Source organism: Dunckerocampus dactyliophorus, chromosome 9, assembly GCF_027744805.1.
Source record: "Dunckerocampus dactyliophorus isolate RoL2022-P2 chromosome 9, RoL_Ddac_1.1, whole genome shotgun sequence".
Taxonomy (NCBI): Eukaryota; Metazoa; Chordata; class Actinopteri; order Syngnathiformes; family Syngnathidae; genus Dunckerocampus; species Dunckerocampus dactyliophorus.
The window spans coordinates 24895149-24909419 of NC_072827.1; the positions used below are offsets into that span (position 1 = coordinate 24895149).

Here is a 14271-nt window from a genome sequence, read left to right on the forward strand (position 1 = left end):
TCATGTTGTGCCTGTACTATTATTATTGGCTGTTTTGGATCCTCATTTTGGTTGGACCAAATATTAGAAACTGTTCTCGGTACGATGCAGTACAGTTGTACAACACTGCAAACTACAATCACAATAATAAACATGTAGTTTAAGTACGTTTTTTTTCGATCCAGGTGTATATTTTTATAGTCATTACACGAATAAGTTGGTTGAACGTCCATTTGTTACTTTACCAAACAGTATCGACAGATTGGGGGATGCCTTGTGAGATACGTGATACTCTACTTCCCCACTTTAGTAGTTAGTATCACTAACTACTAACACTAGTTAGTACCACTAACTACTAACGCTTAAATAAGTCCAACACTAACGGGGAGTCATACGAATGATGTTCAACTGTCAAGCCAAAGTGTACTTTTGTGAGCGCGTTACACGTTCTGAAGTGTCACTACTGAACATTTCAAACAACACCCTTCCGTCCTGCCACTCGCCCCGCCTCCATGAATACAGATGCCTTCACCGTCTCCCGACAATTATTGGGAAATTATTAAAATTAAACCGCGTCAAGTAATGCTTGCGCAGTTTAAGAAAAGCATATCGTGTGTAATTACACTTTATATGCGAATACCTAAAAAAATGTCTGTATGATGGCAAAAACGTGTCTAAATCAAATTATGGGGGTATAGTAGTTATACAATTTACGAGGGTGCATGAATGCATCGCTGGACCGTTTTACAGAAGGCTACAACCGACGGAAGAGTAGCGACTATCATTTGGTGAGTTACAAACAATCCAAAACGTTTTTTACTACAATTGACATGCCTGTCGAACTACTTAATCGCCGGTAAACAATGTTGAATGGAGCGTAACTTCTATTCGCATCGTAAAAAGGATACAAGGAAGCGTTCACATCGCCTTCTTCAACTTTCTTTGCCGTTATTGTTATTATTCTGGCCAAACTTTGTCGCTTCTCGGTTGAAAGCAAATAATTTTGTACCCGTTCTGGAGTTCATATAAAATTAACAGCGTTTAGTGTCACCCGTTCGCCGTTCACATACGACTTTAATATCTCAACCGTGCGCTAAAACTATCAAAAGCCAAACTGATAATTACTACGTCGACTGATTACAACATTGAATTTGTTTTCCCTGAATATAATATTTAATTCCGTTTGGAAAAGCGTCTGTGTGTAGCTGGTTGTGTATTGTAACCCTCTAACTGCAGGGGTGTCCAAAGAAGGGCCCAGGGGGCATTTGAGGCCCACAACTCGTTTTTTATTGGCCCTCGGCATATTCTAAAATAAATAAATAAATTATTGTGAGACATTACACACATATTGCTTGTCACCTATAGCTCAAAGATAAGATGTTCATATTTTGTTCAGCTAGTCTTATCATATATTGACCTACATTTAATTGCTTTTAGTAACTTTCCTTGGTAGAAAAAGGTAGGACAGCTCTGCCTTCCACGTATCTTTCAAACAATATTGAACTCTTTTGTATTTAAATCTACGCATGGTCAGTTATTAACTATCAGTTGCAATGTGGTTCGTCATGGTGGCGCCCTGAGTGCTGTTTGCTCATGTGACACTGATAAGTTATAGGAAAAACACCAAGTTGACATGTTATGGTTGGGTGTCTCTGTGAAGAACCCCAGCAAACAGCCTTGGGCGTGCATAATGCATTGTGGAAAATTGGCAGCGTAAAAAGGAGACACACACCAAACTTTATGAATATTGTAAAAGCCCATGTGTTTTAGAATTGTGTTTACCATGGAGCTTGGCCATTTTAAGTACTTTTTATTATTAACCCATCAGAAAATTCCTTTAAAACAACTTTTTCCCACCAGCCTTTACTTCTGACCTGCATCTCGCAATGCCCAGAGGACCTTGATAGTCCAACGTGGCTAATAGAAGTCCTGGCACACCCTAACATTAGTCACTGTCGTCTGCAATTGTTTATCACCTATCCACAAGAGCTATAGTAGTTGTAATCTGTAACAATATGCACTTTACGTGCAGTACGTACAACATGTACTGGGTTGTTAATCCAGTCATGTCTGCGTTTGTTACCGATTTGCGACTTTGCAGCCGAGGTGCCTTGTTTACGTGTGCCATACATAATAGGACAACCGGAAAAGCCATTTACTTGCGATGAAAGGAGCATATCCTGTAAGTGCCACCTATCGTTTGGGAGGCACATGGTGTATGGCCAATAAAGGAAGTAGAGATAGTGCATGTAAACTGGGACGTCACACTGAGGTGTGAAAAATGGAGAAACTGAATTATTTATAACCGCTTAATTTAGTGCATGGAAAGGTACTGCGTGTGAGCCGTACTTAGACATATTCTGGCTGGTGTCAGAACAATTCCCCCTGTTAGCGTTCACATGAGCCCAAAGCCATGCCTCTGCACCAGTAGCTTTACATTTACAGTACCTTTTAGGCGGTTTAGCCACAAAAAAAAATCCAGGAATTAGAATGGGTATCCAAATATTATTACTGTTTCTCGAAAAGTGCTTCAAAGGTGACTTAAAAAGGCTATTAAACATCAGCCGTGGCTATTGTTTAAACTGCTCACCAACTTAACATGGCCATTTGAAGTCGAAAGCTGCGTGTTATCATAGAGCTCTACTTTCATGACAGTAGGGACAATAACAGCAGTCCCAGCTGAACATTTCTCAGATCACAGAACCCTAACAACCACAAGCAGACACAGAGACTCCACTCGCGATCCTGTTTGTGGAGGAGACTAAATGGAGAATGAATGAAGCAGGTTCAGTTGTTAATGACATTGTAATCATATTTGTATGTGCTGTCTACTATATGCAGTCGTCCCTCGCTCCAGTGCGGTTCGAACATCGCTGCTTCACTCTCTTGAGGTTTAAAATTTTTTTCAGAAGTGATTGCTGTTTCGTGGTTGACGACAGCCTATTAGTTAAAAAATGCATATTTAAGCAAATGTTACGTATTCTTGACCTACATTAAAACTTCTCAAGCAGAAAATTGACAAAATGAAGTAAAATACAAATACAGTTTAAGGCAATACAAGACATTAATGCCAGTAGTAACACACACCAGGCTTGATCGGCAACTACAGGCTTTTATGATTTTATAATTTCACAACAGGCACAATAATAATGTAATAACAGTCATCATCATCATAATATTAACACGGGACACTGTTGTGGCCATGCTCCAGCTAAAACTCAACTTTGAATCCTCAACGCCTCTTCCTGTTCACCCATCCGGAAGACATTTATTGAAACACACACACTTTTTTTACACCACTGTTTATATGTATGCGTGTGTGTACATATATTACATACATAAGCCATATACTGTATATATACGGTATATATGGTTTGGCTTGATTTGCCTCTTTTAGAAAATGTTCCAGTGGGGTTGGTGAGCGCCAGCAATGAGTCAAAATAGCTCCTGCCTGTGGACGGAGGTTCCCCAGAGTAGCACTGCCCCATGTGACCGTTGCAAGCATGCCTGCTGCAGCTATGATGGAAACATCTACGTCCTAGGAGGACGAGACAACAGGACTCTGAGGGACTTCTGGAGGTACAGTGTAGGTAAGAAATAGATCCTAATTCTTTTGTAGTTGATTGACGTTGCAGTTGATAACCATTACATGTATACTGTATAAACTAGGGATGCTCCAATCAGGGTTTTATGCTGCTGATTGTGATGCCGATCATCCATGAGTGATATCGGCTTATCTCATGGATTAATTGTACATTTTTCAATTTATGTATTTATTTTTTTTATTTAAAACAATAAATTAAATGTCCAAATACTGTGACCTTTCCAGGTGCAAAGGGAAGCTCGTTCAGGTCAAGACAGCATAAACTTTGACTTGAATTTAGCATGCATAGCGATGGGTGGTGCTATCACGTTCCATGTGTCGCCTCCTCATGCCCATAAGCATGGTTTTTGCACGTCCGGGGACCTCCCTCCTCCAAGCCACGGTTGTTTGCATTTTTGTAGCCGTCAAAGAATTCCCGAACAGTCAATGTGGTCCTTATATGGGGGGGAAAAGTTCCGGTGACTCTCTTCCTTCAGCCATCAAACGGCCTGCAGAGCTGTGCTCAGTTGGAGGGGGTACTGCACGCCGTGACTTTTTTATACTAAGGTATACCTCGAAACTGGTAACCGGCCCATGCCTAGCTGGGACTAATCTTTTTGAAACACTTTCATTGTACGCTCCACCATTTGCTCCATTGCGTCTTTTGTTTTGGCAAGGCTTTTTGGCGCTTTCACAGGAAGGAAAAAAGGGAAATGACGTACAGTAGAAACGCCGTTAGTGTATGCCCCAGTTAGCATGTTTTTTTTGGATAACTTTGGACATTTACGCCAAAATTTTGCCTCAGTTTGTGTACATTTTCCGGGTAGCGTACAATATGGCGGTTGTCTTGTCATGTTGTACACTGTTGTACGCTACATGAGTCCCACTGTGTTCTTAATGCATTTCTATCACAAAACGTCCTTGTTAGCATCATATTAGCTTGCCACTGCATGGAAACCGGAACCGGAAGTCAGCTGCAAAACCGTCTATGATGTCATCGGCGGTTGACTCTCGAAAATGTTTTTCTAGTTTTACATGCAGCAAACAATTCTAAATGCATACAGTATGAATGCAATGCAATGGGGTTGCAATGCAACACTCCAAAATAGTTTTCTGCATGTAAAACTATTAATTGTAAAGCTATAAAAACATGTTTTCTGGTACCATCTTTGGTTTTCTGGAACAGTTTAATTGGAATTACATGATTTCTTATGGGAATTTTTTTTTTTTTTTTTAATGGGAAAAATTGATTTGGTTAGCGTCCGTTTTGGTTAGAGTCCGACCTTCTGGATTGATGACGCTAACCAAGCTTCCACTGTTCTAAAAAGAAGCAGGCCAGTTTAGAATTTTTGGCAGGTGCACATCACACGCTACTGGAGGGTTTGTAGGGGCATCGCTTACGCTGGCGCCATGACGCTGTAGCATAATGAAGTCTTAATTTAATATAAATTGTGATTGTGCCTTGCCGTAGTATTTGGATGATTGTGTTGGAGTAGACTTGACTTACAAATGCAAAATACAGTGAGTAAAGTACGTTTTTCATCCCCTGCTGATTTTGCAAGGTTACTCCCAGTAGTTTTTAGAGGTTTTTGTTATTTCATGTCCAATTTTCTAGTGCGTAACGAATGGACAGAGTTGAGCTGCACAGGCGAGATGGCACCAGAAGAAGTGGAGGAACATTCCATGGTCGTACATAAGGTGCAAATGTTTAGTTGATATTTCAAAAATGTGATGTATGCTTCCATAATTGTATTCATTTAACTAAAACATACGTAAACACAAATGTTTCACTGCTCATTGTGTCTGGACTGTGTTCAAATGATGTGCACTTTTTTAAAGGGCTTTATATACGTGTTTGGAGGCACACTGGATTCGGCATATACCGTGCTGAGATGTCCCCTCTGGGTGTTTGATCTTGGTGAGTTTCTCAGAGAAGGTGAGGACATAGCGATTTGAATATTAGCAGCAGATGCTATTTGCACTATTGGCAAATCATACTTCTGAGAAACATGTCGCAACATGCTGAGTCCATTCTTATTCCTGGTGCACACATTTACAGATGTGCATATTCTCAAGTTTGCATTTGCATTCCATTTGTCAACTGAATAAAACAAACTAAAGACTTAAGCCTAGTTTATGCTTGCACACATTATGTCCCTGCAGCGGTATGCGATTTTGCGTGCCAGTCGCTTGCCAATGAGTAAAATGGTCGCAAACAAGTGTAAAGTACACTGCTTCCACAATTTGGCAATTTGCATTATTGATTATGAGTTGTACTATTGAACAATAGCAGTGCTCTTGGTCAATCCAAAATGTTAATAATCCTCAAACTTGAATATTTAAGGAAGTGGAAGTGAGGTTTTGGCTTTAGTTGACAATATCTCTGTGTGCACAATTATTAGGCAACTCAAAGAAAAAGAAAAAAATCCCATCTCACTACTTTATTTTATTTTTTTTAAAAGTCCGAATGATAAAGAAATAACACAAACTTTACAAATAAATATTTATGACATTTCCAAAAATAAATCAGTGACCACTACAGCCCCCCTTCTTTTCAATAACACGGGAAAGCCTTCCATCCATGGAGTCCATCGGTTTTTTGATCATTTGACCATCATCTTTTTGTGCAGCAGCAACCGAAGCCTCCCAGACACTGTTGAGAGAGGTGTACCTTTTTTCTTCACTGTAAATCTTACGTTTAAGGGCCCACAAGTACTCAATAGCGTTTAGGTCAGGTGAGCAAGGAGGTCATGTCATTATTTCCTAAGACCTTTTTAAGACCTTTACTAGCTAGCCACGCAGTGGAGTACTTACAGTAGATGCATGAGATGGAGCTTTGTCCTGTATAAAAATCATCGTCTTCTTGAAAGATGCACACTTATTCCTGTAGCACTGTGTGTAAAAAGTGGCAGCAGGTTTGGGAGTTGAGTTTGAGTCCATCTTCAGCCTGAAAAGGCCCAACAAGCTCATCTTTTAATAATTCCAGCCCTCACCAGTACCCCACCTCCACCTTGCTGGCGTCTGAGTTGGAGTGGAGCTCTCTGCCCATTGCTGATGCAGCCACGGGCCCATCCCTCTGGTCCGTCAGGAGTCACTCTCATCTCATCAGTCCATAAAACCTTTGAAAACCTGTCTTCAGATTTTCTTGGCCAAGTCATAGCCTTTCAACTTGTGTGTCTTGTTCAGCGGTGGTCGGGTTTCAGCCTTTCTTACCTTGGCCGTGTCTCTGAGCACTGAACACCAGGTACCGTACTTCTGGACACTCCAGGTAGATTACACTTCTGGAGTATGACAACACTGGAGGATAATGGCTTCCTGGGGGCTTCATGTTTGATTTTTCTCAAATATTTGGCAGTTAGTTTGCATGATTTTCTCTTGACATGTTTCTTGCGACCCATTGTGCACAAAAAAAATGTAATGGTTCTGTGGTCACGTCCTAATATCTTGGCAATTTCAAGAGTGCTGCATCCCTCTGAAAGATGTTTTACAGTTCTTGACTTTTCAGAGTGTGTTAAATCTCTTTTCTGGCCCATTTTGCTAGAGGAAAAGAAGCTGCCTAACATAATAAAGGGTACACCTAATAAAGGGTGTTGATCTCCTAAAGCCACACCCTCCCTCAGTACACACATGCACATCACCTGGTATGCTTAAACCCAATAGGCATTCAAGTTTATTCAGCTTGGCGTTATGCATAAAAATACGGTCAAACTGAACTCATAGTGACTTGCCTGATAATTGTGCACACAGTGTACACTACCGGTCAAAAGTTTTAGAACACTCAAATTTCTCCTACATTCCTCCACAAACCTACATTTTTAAGTGTTAAGATGTCTTTTCCATTGTTTACTCCCTTTTTTCTTGCTTTTTTGTAGTAGTGTAATTACTTTGTCTAGTACAATGCTGTTCAGCTGATGTTCACGAGGGTATAGTACCACAGTGTGTTGCAAACACCGTTTTTATGCAGACAGGAGGAGATAGTAAGTTCTCCAGAACTTGGAACACTTTTAGGAATTAGTTGTACCAACTGCCAAGGCTTGATCAACCTCCATTTCTGCAGAGCAGCTTTAAATTGTTGCCGAGGACATCTTCACAATGCAATGTTTCTGGATTCTGATTCCCATCAGGCGGCCAAACACGCACAGGGTGTACTACGAAAGTGGATGCCGAGTGGCCTGTCTTATCGATCTAGCGTCTTAGTTAATGATGCGTGCTGTGCTCTGCCTCGCTGTAGAAGCAGTTATATGCACCTGCCAGCTCACGCACGCCCCCAAACCTTAAGGTCCTGAAGTTCAGGATAAGGTCAATACTGCAGCGCCGCCCCGTATGACATGTCTATGTACTTTATTGTCCAATTAGTAAGAGTAATGATATCACACTTGCATTAAAGACATTACACAGGCTGTAGACAGTCATGGTGTATACTAAGTGTTTGTGTGGCAGGTGCCATGATGCACCTCCACTGCGCTCAGAGGTAGGCGGGGCTTCCACACTAAGCCGAGAAGGCACGCTCATGGTAGCCTCACCTAGGATTTCTGCCATGTATTTGATCAGGAAATGTGCAAACTCAGCGATTTTTACTTACGAAAATGTTAAAAATAATTTAAATCATACAAAAAATATATTTATAATACAGTTCAATGGACAAATATTAATGTTATTATGTTATTATTTGTTTGCTTTTTTTAAATTTTTCATAATGTAAAGTGCAGCCATACCTCACCTGCCTTTACGTGCGTGGCTGGCGCTCAATTGCATCAAATCTTTGGAATCTCTGGACGTTTTTCATAAAGGCAAGGAACTCATGTGTAACGGAGCAACGGAAACTATGGACTGTGCATCATTTTTTTCTGGCATTATTTCCCAAACAATCATGACAAAATGGTCTTGAAGGACAAGATACTGTCAGGAAGCCACGGAGCTTTGTTTGCATGGAGTTCGTGAAGACTGACCTAATGTGACCTTGGGGCTCCAGATGGCACATCTTTGGAACGCTTGAGCCTAAAGTATCACTGTCAAATTTGAAATGGGATTAGGTAAGGACTCAATTGATAGCCTTATTGTGTTTTCCAGTCCATAGCCCCAAACTGTTTATTTTGAAGGCGCATGTTTCTGGAAAAAAATAATATTGGCCAACCTAAAAGTCATTTTTCAGTCTATTCAAACTCTCATTCGTCAGAGTCAGTGCCAATTAGACACATCCTAATTATTGGGGAGAAAAAATCCACTTGTTAGCTTTCAAAAGGCATGCCTCTATTCCAAATGGCTCAATGACAGCTTTACTTTTACTTTAGGTAAGTTTTTAAGAGTTTTAGCCCCCCCAAAAATCCTAGAATTAGAATGGGTTACCTGTGCTGCCACATGGTGCAGCCTTTCACACATCTCAGGTTTCTACTCGTATCTATTAAGTACGTTTCCAAACCGGTGACAAACGTTTACTGCTTGATAGATTCCACAACTTGTCAGTTCATGTTTTCCTCTGGAGTCACGCTATCCTATGTTGTTCTTGTGTGTTTCAGCAAAGCAGAAATGGGTGCACTCTGAGAGAAAGACAAGCTCTCCTCAGGTAGATCATTTATTTTAATTACATTTTTAAAACACTGGTACTGTGATACTTTCACACTAATATTTTATTTGCTGCAGTCATGTTTGGCCGTGTGTGAAAGTAAATCACTCAGGACCAATAGCTTGCATGGGCCTAACTTTATTTAGGAAGTACAGGGTGTCCCAAAAAATGTATACACCTGCTGCAACAGTCTGTCATGCCAAGTATTAGAGAAGACTTTGAAGATGAAGTCTTTTATTTTCAGCAAGATGGGGCACGCCCACACTACCATTGCGATGTTACAGCCTTCCTTGATGAGGTCTTGCCAAGCAGGTGGATTGGAAGGGGAGGTTTCGTTGAATACTGTCCGCCACCAGATCACCAGATCTCACGCCACCAGATACAAAGTCTACGCTATGACAGCCGCAACAGTCGGTTAGGGTTTGGGTTTAGGGTTTAGGGTTAGCTAATGGCTGAAGGTGACATATGACTTTTTTTTTTTTTTTAACAAAGGCAAATATAATAGTAGACGGTGGATTACTTTTTAAAAAAGTTTTCTAAAATACAACAAAGGTAGATCACTTTTGAACTCAAATACAAATGTAAGGCATTCAGGAGATGCATTCACAAACGTGATACTATGTAGTATTCTACACTGGCCACTAGGTGTCAGTAATGTTCCTGTAATGCTTGGTGAGGCACACAAGCGTCAGACTTGATCGCCAGAACAACAGGCTTTTATTGCAGGTCTGATCCCACAGCAGGCACAATTAGAATAACATAATCATAATAACAACACAGGCTACTGTTGCAGCCGTAATCCACTCCAAGCTAAAACTCAACTCTGAACCCCTTACGTCACTTCCTGTCCTCCACACGTCCGGAACACACTTGTTGCAACACACATGAGCACAAGTCTCATTTATGTCTTAAATGGCATATTTTCAGTGAATATGTCTATTATATTGGATAATAGGAGTGCAAAGGTGACAATAGGTGTGTTACTTCATGTCAAGAGGGCTCTAATGATGTTAAAAAATATATCGAGAAGGGCGTAAACAGGTTTTCCAGGCTCTAACCATGAAAATATTCTATTTATAAACAAGGAATCCTACTTTGCGAAAATTAATTTATCACGGTCTGGTGTGGTACCAATTAACTGCAATAAACGAGGGATTACTGTGTACATTTACTGTACACACACCTGTGTAAATATACTGTACATACATTATTGGGGTGGTGCTCGAACGTCACACTGGAATGAAGCATTCTGAAAGTTAAGATAACAGTTAACATTGTGGACTTGTATGTGTTTTTTTTTTCCGTGGACCTAGACCCAAATGCCGACTAACAGAAAAGGCCACAGTGCGGTGGTGGTAGGCTCATCTATGCTTCTGTATGGTGGCTTCATAGACATTAAAGGATCATCTCAGGAGTTCTGGAGTTTGGATTTTGGTGAGTGAATATGAAATAGTAACTTAGAAGTTATAGGTACTTAATCTGCTTTCTTCTGTAAAATGCAAATATACAGGAGCAGACATGTTTACTGTAAGTACTATCTTTTATATACGTGTGTATGGTTGACAGATACCATGGTTTGGTCGCTGCTCAGTGGTTGTCAGCAGGGATCCCTGAGCCCAGGCCCAAGACACAGTCACTCTGCAATGGTCTACCAGAGTTGCATGTACTTGTTTGGTGGCTTGAAAGGCTTGCGAGAGCAGAGAGACTTCTGGAAATGGAATTCTATCAGCAATACATGGAGTTCACTCAAAACGAAGTAAGTCAGATTTCATCTTTTGGTTCTCCATGGGAGTCCTCGTCTACATGAGCTATTAAAACAGCAAAATTATACTAAAATCGAACGAATACTGTAGACTAATGTACAGAAGTTGGACTGGTTGTGGGGAAAAATGTCTCTTTGCTTTGCAAACACCTCAAGTGCGGCCTTTAGCAATTCCAACTCATTTGGTGTGCAACACTTTTGTGCAGCCCGCTCACATTGACATCTCCCAACATATAAAGGCATTTAGTCCTCATGGTGTATGACAGGCATGGGCAAACTGGGGCCCATTAAGCTTTTTAATCCGGCCCACCCAACGTTTACAAATTACTTTATTAAAACTCTTACTCTATTAAAGACTGAAGCTGATATGGGCGAACACTCCACATACCATTTGCACAATTTAAATAATTCCAATGCTTTCCGAAACGAGAAGTGCTGTGCTTTCCCTTGATATACATGTTATTACAGCTCCCAGAAGACAAGGGTTTGATATAAAGCAGAGTGGGGGTTTGTTGGAAAAGAGGGACGGAGAAGCACAGAGTGTCTAATTTCACAGCGCGTTGAAATTATTTTTGTCTGTGCAAATGGTTCAACATGTATTGTACAGTAATAATTGATCGCGGTTAATTGGTTCCAGACCCGACCATGATAAGTGAATTTTTGCAAAGTAGGATCCCTTATTTATAAATGGAATATTGTTGTAGTTAGAGCACAGAAAATCTGTTTATGACCTTCAAAGTAGAGCTTTTAACACTTTTTTTTAACACTATTAGAGCCTTCTAGACATGAAATAACACCCCTATAGTCACGGTTACACTCATATTACCAATATAGTAGACATACTGTATATAGACAATAGTATAAATAGTATCAAATAGTATCAAATAAGACACAGAGAGAGAGATAGTAACATTACTGACACCTATTGACCAGTGTAGAATACTACATATCAACATGTCATATTGTGTGGTCTTACATTTGTATTTTCGTTCATTTAGTTTGTGTTTCTGTGTTTTAATGAAATATCTTGGAAGAGTTGGGTGGGCCAGATTAAAAGCCATGCCTGATCTAATCTAATCACCTCATCATGAACACGTCATGAACTGCATCACAGAATCCCAAAGCCCCTAATAGTGCCTGTGGACATTTTCTCCAGATTGGGACCGTCTAAACTCATCGGCCACTCAACTGTAGCCTACAAGGACAGCATGCTTCTGTTCGGGGGAGGAGAGAGCCAGAACTATCCAAAGAACTGTCTGTGGAGATACAGCTTCTCCACTCATACGTGGGGGCAGGTGAACACACTGCAGGGGTCCAGCGCTCCAGACAAGATGCACCACTGTTGTGCTGGTCTAGGCGCCAGTTACGCAGCCAACACCGATGGCATCTGCTCAGAAACCCACACAATACGTCAGCATGACAAGCTAAGACCATTCAAAAACAAATGTTTTCCTGCACCACTCACTTTCCTGGGTTCAGAGAGCGCGATAGAGCTTCAGACGTTCAGCTTGGACAAGTGTCAGAAGGGCAAAGTTGGCAGTGATGCCGCAGAAACGGACAAAAGCGTCTTACTGGGGAAAAATGAGCGTCAGTTGGGAAGCTGTCTCACGTACGAAAACAAAGCATTCAGCAAACACTGGAGCTGCACTGAGGAGGAGCTGCTGGGAGACGCCGATGAAGACATATCACAACATTTGCCCGACCTCTTACTGGTACTGGGGGGCAGACCGTGCGCTGGACATAAAGCCATCTCTGTGTGGCAAATGACCCTGGCTGACACTTGACAGCACATTTTAAAGGAGCAAGAACGGGCAAGAAAACAGTGTTATTGTGTCATGTCACCTTTTTTAATTTGTCAACCGAAATATTGTCACCACATATGTTATACCATGCTGTTACATTTGTTCATTTGAGTTTTGATGTATCACACTGCACAGACCATAAGATTGCACGTGAATAAAGGGTCAATCATAGACAACCATGCTAACAGTCACGCTTGTGAGGTTGTACTGAGAAAAGAATCGTTTTTATGGTCAAATATGATGAGTTTTGCCTTCCAACCTCTCCCTTAACCATGGCGGATGGTCTGGTACAGCGACCGCATTACTTCAGACGATCGTACCCTTGTTCTTAATGATTCATCGTGTTTCCTTTTTGTTTACGACTAACGACGTGTCTGCACCGCGGTTTCAAAAACCAAGCCGGGCGGCCGTCACGGCATCTGTGCTCACCAAAGTGGCACCGAGCACATAAAACATCATAGCAAGGACCCCATAAATACAAATTGAACGGTCGATCCCCTGTTCAAAAGGCCTTTAATGGCTGTTGGAAGCATTAGATTTAGGAAAAATAGTCACCCAAAAAATACTAATTCCTTTTTATTTCTAAGTGTTTCGCACTCCCACCAACGATGCAATGCCTTTCTTTGACGTAATTTGTAATGACTCTTTATGACCACTAGATGGCAGCGTTGTCCATTAATTTGCACAAAAAAAAGGTAAAGGCACGTGAACGTCTAACTTCTATACGCGACACAAATTTACAGTCTACAGGACATACTGTATAATATACTGCATAATATACACAAATACATTATACAAAAAACATAATGATTATAAAAAAAGAACACAAATTAAAACTAATACATACAAATATGAAAATGTATACATTAAATTGAAAATAAAATTTGTTATATTTATTAAATAATATATTTATTGATATTTATACATTACATGTTGTAAGTACTTGAAATAATTGTATAATTGCCTGTATGTCCATATTTTAAGGGCACGCTGTCATATTTTACATTGAGGTTTTGTATTTATATGTGAAAGCTAAAGACAAAACAAACACTGAATTTGATGACACAAAGACAACATTTCACATCAATGCCATGGAAATAACTGCTTTACACCAGAGCTACAAATTTTTTAAAACACTTTTTAGGGGTACTTTTTTCCGAAAACTGTATTTCACAAAGATTTCGATAGTATGTCATGTGTACCTTAAATAAAAAGGCCAAAAACGTCTGTGACCAGGCTACCATCAGAAAAGCTTGTCATCTACAGCAGTGATTCTTAACTGGAGGTTCGAGACACAAAAGTGGGTCGTGGGGTTTTGCCTGGGGGGGAAAAAAATAATAATGTCATGACCTGATGCACCTTGCATTCTTGTCTGTGCTATTCAGTTGCTGCGCCGCCACGAGGTGTATGCAATGTTGATGGGTCCCCCGACACACAGCTGCAGATATCTGCTGGAAAAGAGTGCGCCACAAAGAGTGCAATGCCTCACCCAATGTCTCACCCCTGCAGGTTACGTTGTGTTGCAAACAATTCCTTTAAATATAAGATATTTGACAAGTTTGAGATGAAAAAATAATTCAAG

General features: G+C 40.6%; 1 protein-coding gene across 3 annotated transcripts; it reads left to right on the top strand.

Moving 5' to 3' along the window:
• The first annotated feature begins 720 nt into the window (after positions 1-720).
• Positions 721-13488, top strand: si:dkey-3d4.3 (uncharacterized). Of its 3 annotated transcripts, none has more exons than XM_054787183.1 (8): positions 721-767; positions 3377-3569; positions 5178-5260; positions 5402-5498; positions 9079-9125; positions 10439-10559; positions 10692-10881; positions 12044-13488. In XM_054787183.1, the coding sequence occupies exons 2-8, from the start codon at positions 3410-3412 to the stop codon at positions 12669-12671; spliced, it is 1326 nt and encodes a 441-aa protein (XP_054643158.1). In that variant the 5' UTR covers positions 721-767; positions 3377-3409; the 3' UTR covers positions 12672-13488. The 3 variants fall into 3 exon arrangements, with proteins under 3 accessions (XP_054643158.1, XP_054643159.1, XP_054643160.1); XM_054787184.1 differs by having other exon boundaries at positions 5402-5480; positions 12044-13487; XM_054787185.1 differs by lacking the exon at positions 721-767 and having other exon boundaries at positions 3447-3565.
• The last annotated feature ends 783 nt before the right edge of the window (positions 13489-14271 follow it).

What these genes read in the sequence shown, in the direction of transcription:
- si:dkey-3d4.3 (XM_054787183.1), top strand. Translation starts at nt 3,410, where the DNA reads ATGAGTCAAAATAGCTCCTGCCTGTGGACGGAGGTTCCCCAGAGTAGC. An exon ending in TGGTGAGTTTCTCAGAGAAG is followed by an intron (nt 5,499 to 9,078) that starts GTGAGGACATAG and finishes TGTGTGTTTCAG; the next exon opens with CAAAGCAGAAATGGGTGCAC. An exon ending in GAAAGACAAGCTCTCCTCAG is followed by an intron (nt 9,126 to 10,438) that starts GTAGATCATTTA and finishes CCGTGGACCTAG; the next exon opens with ACCCAAATGCCGACTAACAG.